Here is a 25,619-nt window from a genome sequence, read left to right on the forward strand (position 1 = left end):
CTCGAAATACGTATTATGTGAAGGAGCTTGTGACAAACAAACGAGTTTGAAAAGAAGTGTGTGCAGCGTGCACTATTTACAGAAAATACATAAGTAGTAGCTTAATAATCTAAGAAAATGACCACAGGAATGGAATGAGATGTAAGTTCATTAAACATTATACATTTTTGGCAATAAATGTTTTAATTTTCAGACGTGATCCGACAACAAGCTTAAGATCAGTACAAACAAATTAAAACAAAACCCAGAAGTATCACAAGATACAAGAGAATATATAAAAAAATATTAATAATTATAACTGGAGCCGTCGCTACATATAATGAAAATTAATGCCTGTAACATCTGAAGTACAGTTGACTGCACGTCAAGTTACCTAGATTACCATCTATAAATGGCAGTAATAGCGCTAAGTTTGCACTAAATTTCAATAGTTGTGTTGTAGACTGTACTTGAAAAACCCACTGTATCCATGATAAGTAATCCGTTTAGAAAGGCTAATTACCATTTTGGAAGGAAACCCCAAAATAGGTATTTGATGTAGATAACACGCGCAACTGGCGCAAGATCTCATTGGCCCAAAATATGACATCATGTTTGGACTCACTGTTTGTGGTCGGTGTGAGGCATAAGCTGAAATGTTCCCTATATCCCAGCATTTCCATTATGGGACTTTATTACCCATGTCTTTTTTTCATTGGCATTATATTTTCCATGCTATATATTATGTCAAATATTTAAGCTTACAAGCTAGTCGAGAAAATAAAATAGTACAAAAATTGCGTTTACAAAAACACAAAAAATATTAATTGAATAAAACCGATCGAAATAAAAATGCAACTATGTAATTATGAGAGAGGGTAAATAGGTATGTAGCTAACATGATTATCACGGAAAGAATTTCGATTTTTGTTTATTAAGTTTAACGATAAAATAACGATGGAAATATATAAATACAAAGGGGATAATGGATTTTAAAAATGTAATTATATTTTTTTATTATTATTTCTCACAAACCACTATCCGCTCATGAATCATGCCACACACCAAACGCCCAAACGCCGATGCGTATGCGCTCATACGGGCCAGTCCGTGGCTTTAGTTTTGTTTGCGTTAAAATTGCTTCACTGCGCATGAATGGAGTTTGTCTTCGCTGTCGTAATCCTAGTTTGGAACGTGTTTGGGTTGCAGATTCTTATGTCTTATGGAAAACTCTACGACATTCCTATGATCGGTTGGACTCGATGAATAAATCGATACACGTTTGTCTAGTCATCATTATCACGGTTTTTTTATTTATTCATATGCCTAACTTATATTTTGGAATATACTTGACTGATATTGATATTATTTATACGTCATATGTTACAAGAAACCCAAAATATTTACATTAGTGCTTGAAACGTAATCACCTATTACATTATTAAGAAATGTTAAAAGTAAAGACTTCTTAATTTAGAGTATTTTAAAGCATACTTACTTGGCACGTTAGTTGTTAGAAGCGACGAAGCTGCAAGGCGACGAGGATTACAAATTGTAGATGGTTCCCAATAATTCTAATGTCAAGTATATAAGAAATATTGTTGAAGGGTCATAGTAAAAATGACCAAGTACTCAACAATTTACGTAGTATTTACCATGGCAGTTTACCAACTTGCTACGCAACGGGCTCGGAAGGGGTTCCCGCTCAGGTTTAACAAAAAGGGAAAAGGATGACCTGTCACTATTTCAGATACTCATCCACTAATAAGCCCGCTCCCCAGCTAAACTCCTGACTATGTCTAACTCGTAAGGAATGAAGACGTGACACTATATCTGGCATTGAAACTGAGAGGAAAGGTCATTAAAAAATATGACCTACTAAGTCAACAGATTTGTTTCCTCATTAGGAATTCGCATTTAGTTGCTAATTGTTGCTTTTCCACAGATGTAGTTACGAAGCTGACATTATTCTTTTGAATTATCTGGGATTTTTGTTATTAGTCTTAAATATAATTTGGCACTGCATGCCAGCGCGGTATATCAATAGGCGATAAACGTATACAGAAATTGGAAACCCTCAACCTACCACTGCAGAAGCGTCACCACTCGCACACTCCGTCACTGACCTTGATGTCCAGCTCGAAGTAGACCGAAAGGGGGGAGGATCGTACCCTGACATGGGGGGGCATCGGCACGACTCTGGACGGGGGTGTCGGGACCCCGGGAGGGATCGCACGCCCTCTCTCGCGGAGGGCTGGGTGAGGACCCACGCCTCGGATTGAAGGCCGTTCTTGTTTTAGAGCTGTAAAAATATTTAAAAAAATCATAGCGTTTGTCTCATAATTCCTATATTGGAATTAGAATTTAGTTATTGTTATATGGCACGTTAAATAAAAATAAAATGGTTATGTGTTAGTTCTTCATAGGATTATTATTCATTGGGTTTTTTTCAATTCGCCAAAAATTCAAAAGATTAACAGAAAAATACTTAGTGTTAGTGTTTGATTAGTTTTTACACAAGCCATTTTCAGAGACTGTAATCATTTCATGCCCAAATAATTCCTGTTAAATTGCCGTCAAAAGTATAAAGCATGTATGGTATGTATAATATAATCTAAATAATCCGGTAATCTTTACTTTTCAATTTCTTATGCGTAGCACCACCGCATGACACATAGTGCCTTGGGGAACTATTAATCACTTCAGCAGCACCAGTTGTCATAGGCTACTAACTACCCCATAATTCATAAAACGAGCTGGAACTTTTCACTATAACAATAGTATAATTTATACAATCCATGTGTCATATGGTGCATGTGTTGGAAACTAGCCACTTCCTAATTTAGAACATTCCGACTGGGGATGAGTCACTGATTGACAGCGTAATGTAACAACCCATTGTTCTAGCGTGCCGGCGGTAACTATCCAATATTTGGCGTTAACTGCTAACCAATGACGTGAGGGACAAAACTAAATATAGATACAGTATCACGTTTTTATCTCTTACGGGGTAGATAGAGTCAAGTGTCACGAGACACAAATTGTCAGGAGACACAAAAAATACGAGACATGTTTAGCTTGATAGTGGGCTTATTGATGGAAATAAGATCCCGAAATAGTGACAGATTGCTAGTCTATCTTCTAAGGAAAATAAAATCTAGTTAATAGCCCATTCCCTTAATTAGCTTTTACATAGGAGGAGAAGTAGCAAACACATCCTACGCTCCATGAACAAACCTAATCAATAAATTTCATGTGCAATTTGTTGATTAGGTTTGTTCATGCTTCTATAAGGTAAGATTTTTCTAATATTCAAATTTTTTTATAGGTTTACCTTTTTAGTTATAAACAGATATGTGTTTTGGATATTATTTACAAACAGCCGAGTTTAAAAATTAAAAGTCATAATCCGCTATCGCTTATAACTTAAGCAGTTGCGACAACATATGACCTACTAAGTCAATTGGCACATTACCTAATTTGTTTAAAAAAGCCATATGGGAACCAAGGCCTGTCTGTTAACAGTGTATTATAACGTAAATAAATACAGGCAGAGTTAATTGTCTACATGTGGTCACAAAATCGAAAACGAAACATTTGAGTGGAGCACGCACGATGGCAATTTAAATTTTTACCATCTCAACTTAATTGGCATTTTGTTTTACGTTTTGCACGACTCACAAATATTTCTAGAGCACCTATTTCGTAAAACTTACGGATATAATATAATAAATTTTGCCCGAGGTTTGGCCCGCGTAAATTTCCCACCAAATCAGTTATTTTGCCGGGTTGAAAAGTATCCTATGCCCTTCTCCGTATTTCAAACTATGTACCTATGCAACATTAAAGAAGATGAGTTGAGCAGGTAAAGCGTAACAAATATACAAACAAACAAACGTCCGCATTTATAGTATTAGTTAGGATTAGGATTGAGAGAGATTTTTTTCATCTCATTATTATTTTCAAATGAATTATGATTACATGCTTCACATCTCAGCTAAGCGAGTGTTCGGCTCAGATTCCCGGTAATTACCGCATTAAAATAGATTGAAATTTGAAAGGAAATAACCAAAATCGATTCACACACAATGGTTTTACTAGTCACAATCGAACTTTGCTTACACATAACAAATAGTTGGGCAAATCGTGGTTGCAAAGGTTCGACATACGACCACAATGTTCTCCGCTGATACATAAACATAATAAAAGTCAATTTATGTAATAACTAAGGTATGTAGAAAATGTAGAAACATATTATATGCTTTTATGAAAGGTCGTAGTATGTTCAGCTTCGGCTTTTTGAATCGGTGCCAAAGTAATGAATTAGATAGTAGCACAGTTTTAACTGTTTCAATGGGTGAAATGAAATATTTTCAATAATGTAATAAATACAGCATTGCAAAGCCAAAGATTTTCTCTACTAAACTTCTCTGCGAGCTCCACATTCATATTTACAATAAATAACTTTTCTTTATGAGTGTAATAAATTCCACTTTTACGTATTATTTAAGATTTATTTAGAATATAACTGCTTAATAAAACGAAAGAGATCTTTGCAGGACGAAACAGATTAATAAAATAAAGTTGATCACTTTGACAATCGCTTCCTCTTATGAATCACACCACCACCGGCCTTAGCAAGTGACAATGTGTCGTCAAAACTTTTGTTCTTGTCTCGGAGGCCGCAGAACGGGTATTACTTGAAACGGACAATGTGAAAGCTAATGTACGTCTATTTGCATTCAGAACACTTGAGTTGTGGGTTTACGGCAGATTCCTGCGGCGACGCGACCGTTGGAGCGATTTGAAGAGCGGCTGAAGATTTTTGCGTTAAAAAAGAAAAAAGTTGCAAGTGGCCAGTACTTGAGACAGCAGCCAAAGGCTGTATTTAGTAAGCATAGATAACGGAGAATCAAAAACAGGCGATACCTAGGGCCTGATTCCGTATGCTGTCTAGGGAGCGAGGATCAGCCCCCTATCACGCTAATAATTTCTGCTGGATCGCAGTTGAACCTTGATCGTTTTTGTAATGTTTTACCTTTCGATATCGTATATAGTATATAAACAAGCGCGCGTAAGAAGGCGGTACCCAGGACCCTTAGGAGCGCTGAAATCGTGACATTGCAAGCACTATGTTCTAGCATTAGCGTGCAAGAAATATACACGTATATACAGTGGACTTATCCCATGTAGGGATCTCAAATCAACCGGTGATATTTTGAAAAGATAGTTTGAGTCGTGAGCTGACAATTAGCTCCACTCATAATATCAATGTAAGGAAATTCATAACTATACACAATCGCGTCGCTAAATTTACACGGCCTACGAGTTGGTATGATTGATAGACCACTTTAAGTATTGAATCGTATACTGCACCATCTAGTTTATTTAACGCTGCACATTTATTTACTGGGTTCAAATCACTTTTCTTGATTCTAGTATTAAAGTGCTTCTTTTTCTTCTTAGCGTGACGATTCTGCAAAATTTGTGAGGACAAATACAACATTATCTGTGGCGTAATACACATTATAGAAGAGAGTAAAAGTGCTCGAGTCTATGGCCGTGGTTCGTGTATTTTTCCGGTCGGAATTGCAAATACGAACGTCTTCAACATTCGGACATATATGATTTTGGTCAACAGATTACTCAACAGCTGCCTACCTACATACTTTGAAATTGCACAAGAAAGTTCGTCGCTAAAACACGTACAATGACGAAAATTACATGTAACACGTTACCAACACATCGATTGTCGTGAGCAAACTAATTTGTGTGTAAATAGCCTTATATTAGTTGTAAGGTCGCGTTATGGAGACACTGAGCGAAGTCCATCACAACATAAAAATGGAAGAAATTTAAATTGGTGTTAATAAATTAGCACGAAGAAACTCTGTGTTGAAAATTGCCAACACCATTTAGTTTTCTGTGGGCATAGAGGCGCTTTCTGTGCGCATAGAGGCGCTTTCTGTGGGCATAGAGGCGCACTCATCGCCAGACATTCGTGTCTGCTTCGAAATAGGTGCCTGTAGTTTCTAAAATTGTATTTTTTTTTATAAAAGTAAATTACAGTAATGAAGCTAACATATGAACTGCGCCCAGTATTTTAGCATTTTGAGATGTGCATTTAAATGTCTTTTTAATTTTTCTGATTATATCCAGAATTATATTCTCAAAATCTATGCTATTTTACATAATTACATTACATACAACAAGGAAGAAAATGTATATAAGAGTATTTAACAATGTGTGGTATTCATTTCCTGCATAAAAGTTAAATATTAAATTTGATGAACTGAATAGTTAAAACTTCTAAATAATGCAAAACCTTCATGCAATGTTAGTTTAGTCCGCAAAAATTAAACTAACTGTCCGGTAGAGTCCACGAATTGTACGCTTGGTGGGAGCTTAAACTCATTACTGGTACACCAAAATGCTCCTTCAGACATGAACTGTTGCTATTTTTCATGGTGTCCAGCAACATCTTTGTTGTCTTTCCAACATTCTCGCTTCGTTTCAGAAACACTGCTATGTCCAATCCGCAAGTTTCGTTGACAAATTTTCGACATTCGGCTGCTGCATACGGTGATTTTAGGTCTCCATGGGCTATCGTGTTGCAGACTTCGTTGACAATTTCCAGTACGGCCACTTCAGATTCGAAGAGTACTTCACAGCACCCTGTTGAGTTACTTTATTGGTTTGTTGTAAACAATTACTATGAGAGCTAAGTCTCAGCCTACTGGTTCAAACTTCTGCTTTATTATTACAGTATGTATATGAGATGTATTGATCTACAGTATGTATCCACTTATTTATCTTTAAATTGAAATAAAAAAGCTACATAACAATTAAGTATGCTGGAACCATCACAGGTACATTTCAAAATAGATTTTAGTTTTCTTGAAAATTAAAATCTTGTTGCAGATAAAAACTCTTGATGTTTTCAAGTCTACCGTGATGACATTAGAAAATGTTTTTGAGAGGTAGAATGTATCAGAGCAAGTAAATAAAGATAAGTATTTAAGTACTTATGCCCTTGATTTTTATGTTTTTTTTATTATTGCTATGGAATCATTAAATTTACTATAACTCAATTGACATTGCCATTTTAACATTTAATAGTACAATAATTATATACTTTTCCTATTGCAATTTGCTATTTAATGAACAATTTCTATGCAGTATAGTATTCCATGTTCAAATCTAATAATCCACAGCTATTATGACAGAAATACTGCATTCCATTGGATCTTTCAGTAAACATTAAACCCAGAGTCAACAATAACTGGACCGGCGCTTGTTTACTTAGCAATATCTCGCCAAGCCTCGCAACTATTGAAACCTGGTAGCGAATAAAATTCTACCGATTTACATAACATTAAACCACACAATACTCCGATTTCGAAGGCTGACATGACATCAGCTGCAGTGTGGTGATAATTCGTCTGCCGTAAGCAGCGTATAATTAGATTATAACTATCTAAACAGCCGCGACACGCCGCAAGCAGACCTGCTATTGACATTGAGCTTGAGTTAAAAATACCGACTTTACCTGCCTCCCGGTCGAACTTGTTCGGCTTCAACTGCTCCTGCGTGTGGCCCAAGATCAGCGGAGACAGGATCCTGGGCCACAACACCGCGAAACACCCCACAACAATCACTAATACGAACATCGTCTTTCGAGGACCCAACACCTCCTCGTTCGCCATTCTGTCGTCGTGTTTTCGTATCGTTTCGTCACTCAAGAACACAGCCGGTCGCACTCTACGGGAACATCGTCGTGTGTGATAAAAATAAAGATTTTCATTACATTTTACTCCTACGGTCTCGAGAAAACGCGAAATGACAGCTGTCAAGAAGCCCGCCCCCTCCCGGCGAAAACTTTACGGGAGCGATCCGACGTTTTTATCCTTATGGGAGCATCCGCGCATCTTGAAATCTTCGTTCGCTGAAAGCCGGTGGATTGAGCTGGCTCGAAGTGACACAGCCGTATACGACTTCAAACAGCTATGCCGACTTCTTGCCTTCCCAGCCACCGGCTCGGCTTCATCTGGAGAAATCGGCGGGGTTCCAAACTGCAGTTCAAATATTGACAGAGTGTGTTAACATTTGACGGGCGAGCGTACGGCGCTCGCTGGTCGCAACTCGGTACAATATGCCTGAGCGCGGAGGCGGCGTGGGCTATTAACCCGTCCCCACCGCGAGAAGCACTACACGCGCTCAGATGAATACTAATTAGACACTTCGGAGTAGGTACCTGCTGGTCGTAGGCGAGGACATATCGGCGAACGCCTCCCCTAAGTTCAACACACGTAGTTTTCCACGTAACACCGTCCGTCATAACACGTAAATTACGATAATTCGCCTAATAGAGTCATATGCGAAGCGTGACACACCCCGCGTGACCCATCTGCACCTCATTCGTTAGATACACACATGCTTACGGAAAACATAGCTAAAAATACCTTGCTTACTTACCTATTTGTTTTTAATTTATCCAAGAAATAGTTATACCTACTGAAATTAGTTAGCCAAATTTATATACATTATTAACTTTTTAATCTGCAGAATCACGTGCGTTTAAGTAATTAAGCGGAATAGTTTAATTTCAGGTGTGTTTTTTTTATTGTAGATAGTACATTTATTTGCTTTAGTACCTACAGTAGCGACAAGTAACGTAACGTAAGTATATGAAGTACCTATCTAGTTGCAAACCTACATGAACTTTAATCAGTTTCAATTAGCATAGAGTATAATTACCGTTCTTATGTAAATCTTCCTCCTCGCAGGCCATTGCCTGATTAATATTAAAGTAGATAGGTACCTAAAATAAATTAATTAATATAGACTGAGATAATTGATAATTAATAAACTTTCTTATAAGTATTCAGTATTCACCGTGCTCTCTCATCTCGTGCAAACCAATTAAATACAAAACCAAACAGTAACAAAATCTTTACAAAAACTTAACGAGCCTTATTGACAGAGGGTTATTAAGATGTTGCAGTCTGCAATGATGCAGAGAACTGCGCCTTAGCTAAGGATTCCTGAGATAACGCAGGTAAATGTAAACACTCCTTATCTGCAACTTTAACAGGTGGACGGTAGTACCTTATCTTCAAACAAACTATAATACCAACTTATACAGATACAATGTCACGTCTTCATTCCTTACGGAGTAGACAGAGGCTAAAGTAGCGAAACTCAAAGCCCACGTTTGACTACATAGTTGATTTGGTGGCATTGAGATCAATTAGTTAAAGATTGGATGAAAATGGATGAAAATTGTTATCTTCCTGAAAAATAAAACGTATGATGAACGCCTCGTGGAACTTAAATTGATGACACTGGAACAGAGAAGGGCGAGAGGTGACCTCATAGAAACATTTAAAATTCTGAATAACCACTACAGTGTAAGTAACATAGGCGACATGTTCACTGTGAACTTAAACAAACAACTGAGAGGACATTCTATGAAACTAAGCAAGCTTCCATGTGCTAGTAATCCTAAAAGACACTTTCTGCCAAACCGTGTTGTGCGTTTGTGGAATTCTCTGCCAGAAACTGTGATAAGTGCTCCTAATATAAACACTTTTAAAAATAGACTTGATGAACATTTAAAGACAGCTTTAAGCTGCTAGTGTATTAAATAAATAATAATAATACCATATATTTTATCAGTATATCCTCGAGCGGGTTTTGGCGGGAGACTTACACAACATCAAAACTCTCCAAAGGCCCTCTACGTCTTGGATCCATCCCCACGCAAGCCTCTCAAAGGACCGGACTTAGTGCCGTGAATTTATAAAAGGAGATACATAATAATAATAATAACGAGAAGAATCTCAATTTTATAGCTTTTCCTTTGATTCTCTTTTACGATCTATGCGAAAGAGAAGCAGATATATTTATATTGAAGTAGATGTATACAAAACAATGGTAATGTTGATAATACTGTGCATAAATTAAAGATTTAACTTCGAATTTATTAGGGGGCCTATGACAGATCCTTGTGGAACCCCGTGTGGGTTTATAAATTTACTTGTTACTGAAAGATCTATTGATGAAATTAATTCAAATCGTAGGTAGTCATTAGATCAATGACATAAATTAGACCCAAGTTATTGTTCTAAGTTACTATGCTTCAAAATGTTGAAACCGAATGAACTTGTTGTTGCCTCGTATTGGTTTTTAGAAATTTAATTAAAGTAGACAATTTTTAAGTACCTATCTCGTGAATTGACTTAATCATTGCAATTACCCACAATTAGTCTTCAATCTCGGTACAGTCAGAAATATGAATCAAATATAGGTCCTCAGTACAGTATGCTAAGGTTTTAGTCAAACCATTCTATCTCTCCTCAGCCATTGAGCATTGGAGCCCGGGGTCCGCTTTCTATTCTCGTCCTCACTTTACACATTCGTTGGCATATCTAATTGTCAGTTTATTGGAAACTAGGAATGTAGACGACAGACGACTGTGCTTGTGAAACCATATAGTTTTTAGTGTAGTAGAGTTTTTAATCTAGCGTAAGACCTAAATTAAATCTATTTAAAGGTTTAGTTAACGAGATTTGGTTGATGCCTATTAAGAAATCAAGATCTTAAGTCCCACTACATAGCTCACTAGGTGCATATGTAAAGTGCAAGATCGTGTTGCGACATTGAAATATGATTCCTCGAATTATCTCTTTGCTTCTTCATCATGGCATGATTTTATCGCTTATAATCAATTAATTGTTAATTTAACAAGCACTAACATACCTAATACAGTTTTATTTTTTCACATTAAATTATTTTAATAATATATTATGCCAATATCGAATATAAAATTAAGTACACATACACACTTAAGCTATTTGTTAGAATTAAATATTAAAACTAAAATAATAAATATTAAATTAATTTAAATAAAAAATTTACACTAAATCGCCGTCGTCGTGCGGTAAAGTTCCCAGAAGGCTGGCGACATTTCCTCTTTGTATGGCCAAACTCAAACGTTGGCCAAAATTGTCACCAGCCCTTCGGTCCCCAGAGACATCGACCAGGCGTGCGGAAATTTATTTGTAAAGGGTTTTTGCATCCGCACCCCAAGGTCCCAGGGTCTCTATAGCAAAAGGCATAAATATGCATGGCTCTCCCAGATGATTACAGATTAATTATTTAACTGCGAACAATGTTATCAAAGCAATGATGTTTTAATTTTAGATAGATAAACTCAAAACGATTCCACGCGGAAGAACTTAACTATTGAACCAGGCATACGAATCACGTTCCTTGCTTACTAAAACGTTATAGCGGAAACGAGAAAGGATATCCTTTGTATTTATGGTGTGCTATCTCCATAGCATCCAGACAGACTTATAAAACCATGCCAGGTTTAAAATATGGCGGCTTCGGCCATTTTGTACGAGGTGCGCGTGCGCTACTTCCTGCGACGAAAAGAGGCTGCCTGCCCATTGTTTTGTTGGAGGGAATGTATGTGACAAGAATAAGAATTAATAATGGGTTAACTGTCGATTTGAAAAAATATGTGGGCCCCAAGTTTTTATAGATTTAAGCCTACACCTTACCTACTATTGAACGAAAAAACAAAACAAATGAAAAAGGATTCGCGCGTTTATCATGTTAAGATAATATAGTTACCTATTTACCTACTCTTTACAAAAAAATCATCATCTTCAGCCCTCCGTGGCCCAGTGCTGGGCATAGGCCTCCTTCCGTCTCCGTCAACCATCTCTGTCCTAAAAAAATATGATGTTCTTTCATTTCAATAATGCTTGCCAATACAATCTACTTATTCTGATACTAGTTTCGACTTCGCCCGCGACTTCGTTCGCGTACTATTTGCTAGCTAGACCCAACCTGCAATTTTGCTATCTTGGTAACAATTCGACAATGATTTATTTCTCAAATTCAATAAGTTGCTGAGTAGTGTGTTTCCTGATTCATCTTATAAAGCAATTTATATAACTAAATTAAATAGCTACCTTATAATAATGATTATTATTATTTTTAAAATTAGTAAAAAGCATGCGTAAAATTTAAATTCCAATATGTGGAATCAATAACAGATCGGCCACGTTGGTATTAGCAATGTAATACCAATCACGTTTGCGGGACTTCTTTGGTGGCGCGTAATCCACCCATGACTTGCAGTAAAAGGCACATTACTGGTTTTTACTTGCAGTAAATTAAAGCTCTCATACAAACCACGCAATATTAGTATACTCGCTTCGGCTATGTAGCCGGCATTCGATTCACAGAAGAATAATTACTTGACCCAGTACTTGAGCATGCATGAGTCATTTCATTCATCTGTAGACAAAATGACACCCACACATACACATTAATATAGCATTATATCTTATCTGAAATGGGCCTCAACCTTAGATAATGAGATTTGTTAATTGATTCTTCCGGTAGATGTAGCTGCTAAATATATTATATTCGGCAGCTACATCCGCCGAGAGAGAGAGTAGGGTAGAGTTTTTTTCACTATAGGTACTTCTTTCTCTGTAAAGTAAAGCGATTGTACTGTGGGTTAGCCCATAAATGTATGTATTGTAAATGTATATTACAAATAAATTACATAAATATTGAATTATGTGTTTACCTGTACTTTTGTTTCAAAAATTTCAGACTTACATATTGAAAAATTTAGCTAGGTGAGTGGCTCGCGTAATTTTTCGATCGATTTAATGAGAATACAAGCGAATTTTTATTTTAGTTTGAGATAACAGGAAGCTAAATGCCGGGATTCTATAGAGAGAAACGAAAATTATCATTATCAAGAAATTTGCTTCGTAGAGCGGATTTCTAGAATGATATTTGTACTTTATTAACTACATCGATTAATTTTGTCAACATAAAAATCGCTCGTCGCTCGTTATGTAGGTAGCTGTATGGTTATTAAATCTGAAATTTTACCGACGTATAAGCTTCGATGTAACTACTTAACAGTGATAAAAGCAAAGATTTAGTCACCATTTGTTACTTAAGTCGAATGGCGACACTTGCTCACATATTTTCGCGTCCGTCGCCATTGTGGAAGCGAGTGTACGCGATTTGAATGCTCACGCGCATTGTGTCAAATCTTTGCAAACATAAGGGCATCAATTTGATTATTCGAAATAGTTTTTGTGTATATTCTTTAAATATTTTAAGTATATGTAAATACTCGTACCTAAGTATACCACTATGTCACACCACACCTTTTAAATTGTAGACACTAATATAATTACTTTTTTTTTCATTCCAGCTAAATTCATTTATTAAAAATACAAATAATAAAACAAAATAAAACATAAATAATTGCAAAGTCACTTACTTGTCTCTGTTTTAGTTCTAAGACGTACGTAGTTATAGGTTTGTTATATTTAAACGACATAAACTAGGCTCTGGGATTTTTTTGCGAAATTCAGACCCATATGTCTTTTCCTCGAAGAAAACCAAGATCGTAGTTTAATACAGGACTCGTAGCCTGTCTGATTAACCTGACTGATTTTTTCAAATTAGAAATTAGGTAAGTACTAATTTTCTAATTTCTAATATATACTATAGAGAAATCTATTGTTGTAAGTGATACTTCGTAGCTCGTTTAAATTTTGGAGATTAAGCTGTAATTTTACTTTTTTTAAACTCTTTGGGAATGCTATTTCTAGGCAGGTAGAACAAATACTCCTCCTTACGATATATATTTCACGCACAATCGATCGGAAAAGGATATAGCAACGTACATGCCGATTTAAAAAAAAAATATTTCAAGAGGCCGAATCCTTTACTAATAATTTCGTAACCGTGATTCCCTTCAAGGTCATCCATTTTAGCGGGTACTCGTCAAAACAAAATGGCGGCCACCTCGTCATGCCGGTCACAGCATGGAGCTGTGCTAAACGAGAGGTCACGATGGGGCAAGTTACATTGTGATAATTATGTTATTGCACTTAGAAAGTTTGTACTTATATGGACACAAATAATAAAATAAATAAATAAATATATTAGGACAAATCACACAGATTGAGCTAGCCCCAAAGTAAGTTCGAGACTTGTGTTATGGGATACTAACTCAACGATACTATATTTTATAATAAATACATATATAGATAAACATCCAAGACCCGGGCCAATCAGAAAAAAATCATTTTCCATCATGACCCGACCGGGGATCGAACCCGGGACCTCTCGGTTCAGTGGTAAGAATCTTACCACTGCGCCACCGAGGTCGTCAAAATGGCGAGTCGTAACGTTTGGTCACACTGTCCCACAGAAGTAATGTTCTGTGCACTGGCCTTATATCTTGTTTCACTGCATTAGGTACTTATAGATCTTAGGAATTTCCTTGCTTTTTGCATCGACTGTGACTGTGACTGCTGACCAAAGAACTGCTGAGTGCTGACTGACTGGTGGAGGCTGGTGTGAAATGTATTAAATTCACCAAGATACTAACGGATCACAGAATTTTTTACGGATATGATTATCCGTAAATCCGTCCTTAATGACATCTGCAAGGACTTTAAATATTCCAAAATTTTATATTTTGATAGGCTCTGGCTATTACGGCTAACAACATTAAGCTGAATGTATACTATGAGTATAATACTCATACCTTACGAGAGTAAATAGGTATGTATTCCATAAATAATTATATCGTGTGAAATTACTTATATCGTGTGCAAAGACAAATTACAAGTTGTTCAAACAGTTTAATTTGTAAGTACTGCACGTAATATAGTATGTGTTATAAGTGTAACATAACGCTAATATTGCATGCCTGTAAGGGTAAACTGTTGAAACTATAGTATTGTATGCGCCACACCTTGTACTGCACAGTTACTGCAATAAAGATGTATGAGTTTGAGTTTGAGTTTGTATCTGACGCCTAGTGATCACGCCATTCTTTAGACATTAACTATTTTTTCCTTACACGCTATTATTTATCATGATAATTATAATCATAATTTAACGATGTTTACATTTATCTATACATACTACCTAAATGTAACTATTTTTAAGCTACATACAATGTAATGCTGTTTGTTTTAACCCAAATAAAGGGAAAAAACATCTACTGGAAAGCAGTCGTACCTATACCACTAGTGTAGTGAACTACTTAAATGGTAAACTAGTGTGCAGATTTTATCACCATTTATCACCATGATTTTCCTTCGCCGGAAGCAATTAGAGGTCAATGAAAACCACCATGAGTAAATCTGTCCGCGTGGTCATCGGACTAAGAAAGATAAGAATCGAAAGAAGCGTTTCATGCCTTTTATTCCTATCAAATCTAGATACATTTTCCTTGTGAACGCTGTATTTGATGAGGCAATAAATAAACTAACAATTATTTTCTGTGTCTATTGCCGAATGGAATAACACGCGCTGTCTATTCACACTACCGATTTGTTGAAGCTATTGTGGTTCGATGAGCATCAGAGTCCATATCGGTGGACAATTGGTCATCGATGGTGTCTGTATGCAGACCACGTCTATCGAAGACATTCGTGCGACAACAACATGTGGAGAGAACAGAAGTCTCATGCAGGCAGACACTCATGTTTCGTCAATGAATTATCTCTAATGTTTATATACCTACCCAATTGTGATTATCGGGTTTTAACTGCTGCAAATACAGTTCGTCAACTTCAAAGTTAAGAGGAACTCGAAATAATAATATTTTGATCACCAATTCAATGCCCGACATTGCAAAAGTGGCATGTATCGAGCTCCTCAATCAGTAGTATGTGCCTAAGTACCTTTCAATCATTGTTTTTATAAAGAAAACAGGGTATGATTTCTGTTTTGTACTATTTAGGCATTTGTGTGGTATAAAATTTCAGATAACATAGATTTGATTGAACTTGTAACAAGCGCGCGATTGTAACGAAAAATAAGTATTAGTATTTACTACCTAGTTCAAAAATACAATTGAATGTAAATACGGTAGCTATTAATGAAATAAATATTAGGAATAGCACATAAAAAAGCAACAAACCGGGACAGAACGTCTATTTCGTTGTTATGTATGTACGTCGTTTACGTAACGGGAAGGAACTTCCAACATTCCAACATTAGATATGCGGTACTTCTATAGTCTCATTGTTTTATGTCGCCGCGCCCAACTTTGAATAGAAAGAATCAGTGATGGAATTTATGTTCGGTACATCGGCGGCAAAGGGCTGCGCATCATATATGATGAATAAATAATGGTTTCTAAGAATGGCGTGGCGTAGTAAGTTAGGTATGCAGTTTGCATACGTGATAGCTACTTTAATGTTGTCTTTCATCAAATAACTACTGTACTAGACAATCAATACGAAGAGGTGGTACAAATAGGTATATGAGTGAATGGAAATCCTCAATTTGTAAATGATATGATACTAAGAAAACTAAGCATGCATATAAGAGAGCTAAGAAAAAATGAGTTTGAACTTCGCGGGAAGTTGCTGTCATAAATCCTCCTTACAAATGATAAAACAAAGTCCTCTGTCGCATCTGTCTATCCGTTCGCGATAAACTCAAAATCTACTGCACGGATTTTCGTGCGGTTTCACCAAGAGATAGATGTTTCCTGAGGAAGGTTTAGGTGTATTATGTTTATATGTTTACCCGAGCGAAGCCGGAACGGGTATTATCTAAACTAGAAAAAGAAAAAACAACAGCATTTTTATCATTAGAGGTCGTGGAATTAGAAGGTACTCCATGTAAGAGGCATTTTGATGTTTTCATAATTATTGCAATCAGCATTTTTACGAGACAAAATAAATGTCATTGTCTTGGTGCTGCTGTCTGTCAGAATAGATAGTGTCAGTGTCAATTATATGTCAATAATATTTTGTGTTCCTGTTTTGTTGAACTAAATCGGAATGAAGATATTTATTTGAATTCAATTCATCATTAATAAAGTAATTAGTATAATACCTAGCTTATTATATGTACAAATATGTCACAAACACAGCAGCAGCTATTAAATGAAAATAGTAAATATATTCTAGAGTAAGTATTTTGGTACCTATTTTCATTTTGTTCTAACCTATCGAGTACTTTACCTTTAAAAACTAAACAATTATCTATTGTTTCAGCTTGTTTTCTGAACAAACCGTTGATTCACAAAGCTTGGATTCCATATGTGCTCAAGTACAGAAGAGATTTCCAAAATCGGAACATTTTAATTGTAAGTTTATGGACTCCTACATGTATAATGTTAGCTGTTGCACACAGCTCCGTCTACGGTATCTTGTGTTTGACCCCGGGTCATTATAACTATATCTATTCCAAATATCATCAAAATCGGCCTGGCAGGTTAGAAAGTATTATTAGTAATATTAGATAGTAGGACAGACTTGCTTTAAAATATCAATATATGAAGATTATTGTCTTGTTTTCTATAAAACTGAATATATCGAAAAGAGATTCTAATCTCCAAAACATTGTCATTTATTTAAGCTCTTTTTGCCTGTCAACATTCAAAATGTTGAATTAAAACTTAAAGTATTATAATGCAATTCCAGTGTGCCTCCTCCTCTCATCCCTCATCACCGGCGGAGACCTGTCGCTCCCCGGACAGCGTGTGGTAGCCCTTGCACTCCTGTTCGACGTCTACAAGTTAGACAACCCATTCAGTCCGTTGTTCCTGTACTTGCTTGAAGGGAAACCTGGGTTGTTGCCATTGCTGCCGCAAGAGCGACTGTTTATAGGACAATTGCATGGATTCTTGCCTATTAATGTTAAGGATGTAAGTGTTGTGGCCACATTATGTTCATTCAACATTGTAATCCATTGTTACAAGTAGCTTTTTTAAAGAAGATTCTATTTTTTTTTGTGAGATAATTTGACACTAAATATTATGTACCCCTTTGACGAATTTAATCTCTCATTGTCCCCTGTGTTTCCTTCCCTTTATTCCGCTGTTTTTCCTACCTTTCTGAACAATAGAAACTGAACATGATTAATTGACTTATTATAATTATCACATATTATGTTATAATGTTTCAATCTGTGGTTTCAATCATCAATAAATTTTACTTATAATTTGACTTTTAATCTAATTTTAACTTGTGGACTTAGTTGTGTATATAAAATATTTAAATAAATATGTATACAGGTGATGAAGAAGTCGGCCAAGCAGGTGATGCTAACAGAAATGACTCCCAAAGACCTGGAGTATGACTACAGCCCGTTGCAAGCAGTAGTCGCAGAGCGGGTGTCGGAAATGAGCTCCATGGCCCGAGCAACAGCTCCAGCGTTGATTCCTCTTAGTGATGGGTATACATTTTATTCCACTTCATAATAAACTGATTAATGAGTGAATGGAAATTGAGATGAAAAATCCCACTTTTAAAATTTTTCTGTGAATTTTGTCCCAAAATAAAACTTGCAATCCTCTTTGGGAATGCTATTGTTGCCTTAACTTGGAATCTTTCAACTCAACTTTGAAACAGATATCTCAAACATGGGAACTCCTCAATGTGTTACTGCTCTGACATGATTAGTTTTTCATGCATTGAATGCAATAAGATCTCTCCGACTACAATAAAAGCTTGTGTCAAAGTGAAATTTTTGTAAAAAACTTATTATATACAATTGATTACTTTGACGACCTCGGTGGCGCAGTGGAAAGTGCTTGCCTCTGAACCGAGAGGTCCCAGGTTCGACACCCGGACGGGTCATGATGGAAAATGATCTTTTTTCTGATTGGCCCGGGTCTAGGATGTTTATCTATATATGTATATGTTATAAAATATAGTATCGTTGAGTTAGTATCCCATAACACAAGTCTCGAACTTTGGAGCTAGCTCAATCTGTGTTATTTGTTCTAATATATTTATTTATATTTATTTCATTATCAGGAGCCCACCAAACAGGATGGCAATGAAGGAGCTGCTGGAAGCTCTGATGGGCAACGACTACATGCCGCTGCATCGCACGCTGAAGGCAGCCGGGCCCATCCCTCCGCCTAGCTTCTTGATCGACTCCGATATACCTTTTGCTGATGAGGTATACTTACAATTCTTTTTAATAGCCTGTGGTGTCCCACTGCTGGGCTAAGGCCTCTCCTCGCCATTCATATCTATCCATTAACTTAGGTTTTATCGGTGTTTATCTTGTTCTGTGCCTGCCTCTTGTTTTCTTTGTTTTTTTTTTATTTTTTTTAAATCTGAGTCTATTGACATGCTCATTTGTAAATCATTTAAAGAGAGATTTAACAGAGATTTCATTTTACGCTCTCAAGTAATAAGTAAATTCACGGAAATTTTACTCTATCTTCTAGAAGTGAGATTTGATTAGTAATGTCTGTGTAAAATGAATACCTATATCTTTAAGACGATGAAATTTTATGAAGAATGTGAATTTCAGGCAGTATGGAAGAACCTGGTGAACCGCGGTGCGTACATACCTTTATACGATACGGATTGCGATGGATTAACCGGCCTCAAACCTGAGAGGGAACGGAGACACAACCAGACTGCTAGCAGTAAGGTAAATTGTGTTTCTGATTGCTGATGGAAGAACTTTCGGTTCTGTAACCCCAAAAACCCTGGGATCTACATAGATTTTGAAGATTTCCCTGATTTTACGACCGGTCTGTGACCGATTCGCTAATACGAAGAAGCAGTCGTATCGACACGGCCAACCATATTAGTAAAGACCAACCAAATCTCCTTGAAAATGCTATTATAGCTGTCAAGGATATGTGTTTTACATTCTGATGACGCCTCAAAAATGGTGACGGTAGAAAACCTTATATTTAGAAGATTCCCCTGTGATTTTACGACCGGCCACTTGCCTGACGTCAACCCTACTTAGGAATGCTATTTCTGCTCAGCTTCCGTGGTTATATAGCTCTTGATTGCCTCATACAACATACACGGGAGAATAATTTAGTGGTCCAATTCTAGAGTGGAACCTTTGAATATTTTAATGTATGGTGTAAAACAAAAAAATACTTTTTTTTTATTTGTGACTTTTTACAGCAAGAAGAAAAGAAAGAGAAGCAGCAAGAAGAGAAGAAGTCCGAAGAGAAAGAGCCAGTGAGCGTAGTGAGCGAGGCTAAGGAACTGACTCAGTTGTCACTGAAGGCGGCTCTCAGTGTACCGCAACAACAGAGATTGTTGGCTTTGCTGGATCTACATCCGGACACTGTGTATGAGATTGGATTGACTCCACAACAGGTAAATGAATGAATATATTATGACAAATCACACAGATTGAGCTAGCCCCAAAGCAAGCTCGAGACTTGTGTTATGGGATACTAACTCAACGATACTATATTTTATAACAAAACATATATATAAATAAACATCCAAGACCCGGGCCAATCAGAAAAATATCATTTTCCATCATGATCCGACCGGGGATCGAGCCCGGTACCTCTCGGTTCAGAGGCAAGCACTTTACCACTGCGCTACCGAGGTCGTTGTATAGCAGGTGTAGAAATCTGGTAAAAATATAGGTTTTTTACAAAAATGACATTTTTAACACAAGCTTTTATTTTTGTCAAAGTGATCTTATTGTACCAAATATCATGTCTCAATAGGTGCTGTGCCCTTGCTGGGGGTCACTGTACTTTAAAATTTGTGTGACATCCCGATTTTACCCAGGTTCAAACATAGGCTACCGCGGGCAAAGCCGGGGGCGACAGCTAGTAACTAGAATGGTATTTGTTCCAGCTCCCAGACTTGGTAGAAAATAATCCGATGGTAGCAATTTCTGTGCTCCTCAAACTGATCCACTCGCAGCACATCACGGAGTACTTCAGTGTGCTCGTCAACATGGAGATGTCGCTGCATTCTATGGAAGTTGTCAATAGGTAATACATATTTAGGTTTTGCCAAAAATCTTGATTATTTAAAGAAATCTATTAATTTTTTAATCCCAATTCGTTTCATTTTGCTTTGACTATATTTTTAACGTAACGATGTAAAAAGTATATTAGCAGGTGAAGAAATCTTCTGACCAAGATTATAAACTAAATTAGATACAGCATTATATAAACTTACAATGTGTTATAAAAATAAACAAAAAGAGATTAAAAGAGACACTATATTTACTAGACCCTTTCGGCCGCCTATGTAACACACTATGTCTATCATTTCCCAGGTTATCGACATCAGTGGATCTGCCAGTAGACTTTGTCCATTTATACATCAGCAACTGCATATCTACCTGTGAGACTATCAGAGACAGGTACATGCAGAATCGGCTGGTGCGACTAGTGTGTGTGTTCCTGCAATCGCTCATCAGGAACAAGATCATCAATGTAAAGGTATGTTTTGAAATTGATTAAATTTTTGCCTCTATTATATATTGTGATGAAGTCGGAGCCCATTATTTAAACCGAATTTGGTGGTATTCATGTCTCTATATTCTCAAATCATAGGGAAATACAGTTTTATTTCTCTATATGAATATAATACAAATAAAACTGTATTTCCCTATGATTTGTTACACTGTATTGACATTAAGACATGAATACCACCAAATTCGGATATTGGAGTTTTTTTCCATGTATCGAAAGAGGTTTTTCATTTAAATAATAATAAATAATCAAAACTGGATAATGAACACCCAGCAGTTACAACATAGATAAAAAATCCTCTATAACATCCTTACATTCAAAACCAAATTTATGCTATCTTTATATATTTAAAAAAGACGCCTGTCGCGTCTGTCTGTATGAACGCGATAAACTTAAAATTATCGGTGCGAATATTGTGTTATTTCTAAGGAAAATTTTGGTGTACAATGTATTTTGGTTTCACTCGATCACATCCGGGACAGTATATTACGGGACATATATTTAACAATTGTAACCCTCGTGTTAACAGAGACAATTTTGTCAGCTTAGAATTAACTGCCAGTGTTAATCTATACTTGTTACTTGCCTCCCGCCAGGAGCTATTCATAGAAGTGGAAGCGTTCTGTATAGAGTTCAGCCGCATCCGAGAGGCGGCGGCCCTGTTCCGGCTGCTGAAGCAGCTGGACTCGGGCGAGGCCCACAAGGACGGCAAGGAGAACTGACCTCGACCTCTGCGGGGGCGCGGGGGCGCGGGGCTCGAGACCAAACCTATATACACGGCGGACGAGCGTAAATAAGATAGATTTCATACAAGCCGGCCTAATACAATTTTACAATAGGCTAGTTGACAAATTTTTGCCTTGATTACTATTCGAAGGCCCTTATATTATTAGAAAATCCTGACAGGGTCGCCATGTGTTGTTGGGCGATAAGTAGTGTTGAGATGATACTGAATGTTTATTACAGATTAAACACTCTTATATGTATGACTTAACCTACACTACACACCAGTGAAAAAACTTAACTTACTGTGATAATTGCAATACTTTCAAAAATATGTCAAAAATAAAATCAACTCATTTTTGGACTCATCCAAACGCTCCATACTAAATGATATGTAAGAGTGACGTCACAACGTGCTAAAATGTTCGCTGAGAAAGCTATATTTGTTCGACAGCTACATTACATATTACGTTTATGGAATGGCTTCGTAATAAAAGTTGTTACAACATCTTTGTTTTTTTTACGATGGTTAAATATATTTTTCTAATTTCATATTTTTTGAAAATGGACTTAACTTGGATAAATGGATTTAACTTTCCAACCAACTGGTTGGAAACAACCAGTTGGTTGGAAAGTTAAATCTTCATATTTCGATCCAGCTGCATTGTAACAGTGTATGAATTATCATAATGATCTTAAATATATCTATATCATCTAGTTTATATATTTATTTACCTCTGACCTTGTCAACTACCCTATTGGTAGATTGGGCCGGACACGTGATGAGTTGTAAAATATGTCAGCGCTCTGTCTCGTTTCTTCTCATGTATGTCTAATAAGCTCATCTCTTTTTTATATGAGCGAAATGGAAATGACGGGGTCTATAGCTTTCTCTGTCTACAGGCGGGTTAATCTAACTGCCGCAGGTTAATCGAACTTGATAATAGAAGATGGCTAGATGTGACAGTAGGGCTTACAAGGCCCCCTCCTGGACTATAATAGTCATTTTATTTCAGGTAATAAAATAGGAACAGTATAAAACCCTAATATTTAAGCTAGTGTATACGTCTTTAATAAAAAACGACCTATATAGGTACTATGGCCTTCCAAAATGTATTCAACTTACGTAAGCACTTGCCGAAGTGTACAAATGCTCCTCTGATTAACTATAGTTTTAGTTTTACATTGTTACCTATTTAGGATAGACTTAATTTAGGTATCTCTCCGCCAGTAGGTTACAATTTTACAAACTTTTATGTATGACTAGTAATAATAGCATTATTTAGATTTGTGTTTTATTTTGAAAATCCTAAATGATATGTTGTTTAGCCTTGTCAAAATACATAATATATAAAAAAGTAAAAAGATTTCACTTGACACGTGTAAAGTAGAAATGTTTTTTACCAACAAAACTGTGATGTATGAATAATATTCGTATGTTTTGTGAGTTCTACTCACTCACCTCGCGATATGTAAGTTTAGGTAATTTTTACCATTGAATAAATAAATTTTTCGCCTATTAGATGTAATTATTATTTTTAAAGATATTCCCAGAATAAAGTGTAATAACAATACGTTAAGTTGTTTTAAAAAGTTTATTCAAATACATAAATCTACATTATATTCCCATTAACAACTAAACTGGCGCCAAACTAAAATTAATGATTTACACTATTTCCTTGCACCTTCTAGTATCTTTTTTATATCGTCATCTGTTGCTAAATCTACGGGGGTGCAGTCTTCATCGTCTTTCAGCAGAGAGGCCCCGGCGTCTATAAGAATCCTAGTTGAGTCCACATGGCCACAAGATGCGGCATAATGAAGAGCGGTCTGACCACATTCATCAGCTGCATCTAACGGACATCCACCCTTAATAGCAGCTGATAAAGCTTCAGTTGCATCTCGATCGGCAGCCCAGTGTAATGCAGTGAGGCCGTCATCATCTTTCTCATGTCGTAGTTCAGGATTGAGCTCAAGAAGTTCATTAACTCGCTCAGCACAGTTCTCCCGAGCAGCCTCTAACAGAGACAACTCGTTAGTAACTAGATCTGGTTCAGGAGAATATCTAAGAGAAGACACGGCCACCCAGGCTTCTTTCGATCCTGGTGAATCATCTGGCGTATGGGAAAATTCAGAATCGAACTTCTGTATTAGTGCTATGTATCTTTCTTTTGCTTCATCAGAGGGGAGATCTCCTAATGACTTCCAAGCTTCCCATTTCCTCCTGCCCCGACTGTCCAACCAACCTGGCTTAGGGACATTGCACTTGCCTTCAGTGCCTTGCTTGAATAGGCCATATAACTCTAGGAGTTGGTTATTGTTAAGTTGATTTGTAATCTTTCTAACATGATCGGCTGCCTTATTGAAGGATATGTCTAAGGGTGATTGATCTTCATCAGAGAAGTCAGAATCTGGATATACTGGGAGCGCCTCTGCCATTATAAATGCTATCTAAGCAAATTAATTATTCTGGATTTGAACTGTTAGGTTTAAACCTTCTAAAGTGTGAACTTGTTTATTGGTAGCATCAGCTGCAGCAGACGGGCTGACAAATTCAATGAATCCGTAACCTTTACTGATACCGGTGGAGCGATCGAATACTACTCTAGAAGTTTGAACTGGACCGAATTGGGCAAAGTATTCTCTTAGTTGGCGGTGACCAACAGTCCATGGCAGGTTGCCCACATATAGGCGAGCAGCTCTAGCTGTGCTGGCCATAACCTAAGCAGTTACGATTTCTAGTAAATGCAAAGATCTGTCGCCGATCAAGGCTCTATAGTCCACGCTGGAGCTCTCGGTCAGAGAATCCAGGTCGATGAGTGCACCCTTGAGCCCCCACTTCTTCAGCAATGCTTCAATAGACCAGTCGGCGCTGCGTTCCTGGTAAGCACACAAAAATCGACCGTCAGTACCGTCCAGAATATATGCTACAGTCGAGAGCACTTCTTCGAACTGAGACGGTTCGTAAAAACAGTCCGAGGCTAACACTAGATCTACTGGGCGTAGGGAATGTACGTCAGAAAGGAATAAACCCCAAGCGAGTCCTAGGATCTGAACGTCACGACCTGGAACTAGACCGTTTGCTTCGCAACAATTTGATAAATGTCGTAAAGAGCGCGGTAAGGCGACACTATCACTTAATGTAACACGAGCACCACACTTAGCAGCTAAGACCCCTGGCAAACCTGTGCCGCAACCGAGTTCTAAGACACGGAGGCCTCGCAAATGCCGTCGTTGGGTCCACAAATACCAAGCCAAGAGAGGCGCCGAAGGCCACGTGTAAAAGGAGTAGCCAGCAGTTAAGAGCTCCGGTATAATAATCTCTAAATATTCACTTCGGGTGTCCCCGTTACTTGCAGACTTGCCTCTGAAGACAAATTTTTTTAGTGTCCCACTAGCAGGACGACCATCGCTCATTGCATAAGCATATCTTGATAATTATTTAGAACAAAATAAATCACCTTTTTCCGTGGTGCGCAGAGAAAAAAAACCATTGATTGACATTTGTCATGTCAAGTGAACTCAAAAAATATTTAGGTAAGTTAGTGTTGCAAACTCAAACTAAAATATCTTTATTGCAGTAACTGTGTAGTACAAGGTGTGGCACATGCACTACAATAGT

The 25,619-nt window shown here is 37.0% G+C and overlaps 4 protein-coding genes across 15 annotated transcripts in view; 1 reads left to right on the forward strand and 3 right to left on the reverse strand.

Moving 5' to 3' along the window:
- The window catches only part of RIC-3 (RIC3 acetylcholine receptor chaperone), a 34,372-nt gene extending 26,506 nt beyond the window's left edge, over window positions 1-7,866 (reverse strand). For 5 of the 11 annotated variants that reach the window (XM_053758645.2, XM_053758644.2, XM_053758641.2 and 2 more), the window contains exons 1-3: window positions 7,529-7,839; window positions 6,346-6,654; window positions 2,106-2,281 (exon numbers count right to left, since the gene is read on the reverse strand). In XM_053758645.2, coding sequence (XP_053614620.1) covers window positions 2,106-2,281; window positions 6,346-6,654; window positions 7,529-7,685 — 642 coding nt within the window. In that variant the 5' untranslated portion in view covers window positions 7,686-7,839. Of the gene's footprint in view, window positions 1-2,105; window positions 2,282-6,345; window positions 6,655-7,528 lie in introns of all 11 variants that reach the window. The other 6 variants (XM_053758649.2, XM_053758642.2, XM_053758643.2 and 3 more) reach the window with 6 other exon arrangements.
- An 8,929-nt stretch (window positions 7,867-16,795) lies between these two features.
- Not11 (CCR4-NOT transcription complex subunit 11) lies at window positions 16,796-23,519 on the forward strand. Of its 2 annotated transcripts, none has more exons than XM_053758574.1 (10): window positions 16,796-16,971; window positions 17,058-17,149; window positions 17,487-17,710; window positions 18,080-18,240; window positions 18,825-18,972; window positions 19,333-19,455; window positions 19,950-20,147; window positions 20,646-20,785; window positions 21,076-21,241; window positions 21,871-23,519. In XM_053758574.1, the coding sequence occupies exons 1-10, from the start codon at window positions 16,919-16,921 to the stop codon at window positions 21,994-21,996; spliced, it is 1,431 nt and encodes a 476-aa protein (XP_053614549.1). In that variant the 5' UTR covers window positions 16,796-16,918; the 3' UTR covers window positions 21,997-23,519. The 2 variants fall into 2 exon arrangements, with proteins under 2 accessions (XP_053614549.1, XP_053614550.1); XM_053758575.1 differs by having other exon boundaries at window positions 21,905-23,519.
- Window positions 23,520-23,578: 59 nt separating this feature from the next.
- anox (anorexia) lies at window positions 23,579-24,579 on the reverse strand. The gene has a single exon (XM_053758576.2). The coding sequence runs from the start codon at window positions 24,434-24,436 to the stop codon at window positions 23,669-23,671; it is 768 nt and encodes a 255-aa protein (XP_053614551.1). The 5' UTR covers window positions 24,437-24,579; the 3' UTR covers window positions 23,579-23,668.
- A 139-nt stretch (window positions 24,580-24,718) lies between these two features.
- Window positions 24,719-25,452, reverse strand: LOC128677607 (uncharacterized protein). The gene has a single exon (XM_053758578.1). The coding sequence runs from the start codon at window positions 25,412-25,414 to the stop codon at window positions 24,719-24,721; it is 696 nt and encodes a 231-aa protein (XP_053614553.1). The 5' UTR covers window positions 25,415-25,452.
- Between the last annotated feature and the right edge of the window lie 167 nt (window positions 25,453-25,619).

The sequence above is a fragment of the Plodia interpunctella genome, chromosome 18 (assembly GCF_027563975.2).
Source record: "Plodia interpunctella isolate USDA-ARS_2022_Savannah chromosome 18, ilPloInte3.2, whole genome shotgun sequence".
Classification (NCBI taxonomy): domain Eukaryota; kingdom Metazoa; phylum Arthropoda; class Insecta; order Lepidoptera; family Pyralidae; genus Plodia; species Plodia interpunctella.

Coding starts and splice junctions, on each gene's coding strand:
- Not11 (XM_053758574.1), top strand. CDS start 16,919: ATGTCACAAACACAGCAGCAGCTATTAAATGAAAATAGTAAATATATT. Junction 16,972..17,057: donor AATAGTAAATATATTCTAGA/GTAAGTATTTTG, acceptor CTATTGTTTCAG/CTTGTTTTCTGAACAAACCG. Junction 17,711..18,079: donor TGCCTATTAATGTTAAGGAT/GTAAGTGTTGTG, acceptor ATATGTATACAG/GTGATGAAGAAGTCGGCCAA.
- anox (XM_053758576.2), bottom strand. CDS start 24,436: ATGGCAGAGGCGCTCCCAGTATATCCAGATTCTGACTTCTCTGATGAA.
- LOC128677607 (XM_053758578.1), bottom strand. CDS start 25,414: ATGAGCGATGGTCGTCCTGCTAGTGGGACACTAAAAAAATTTGTCTTC.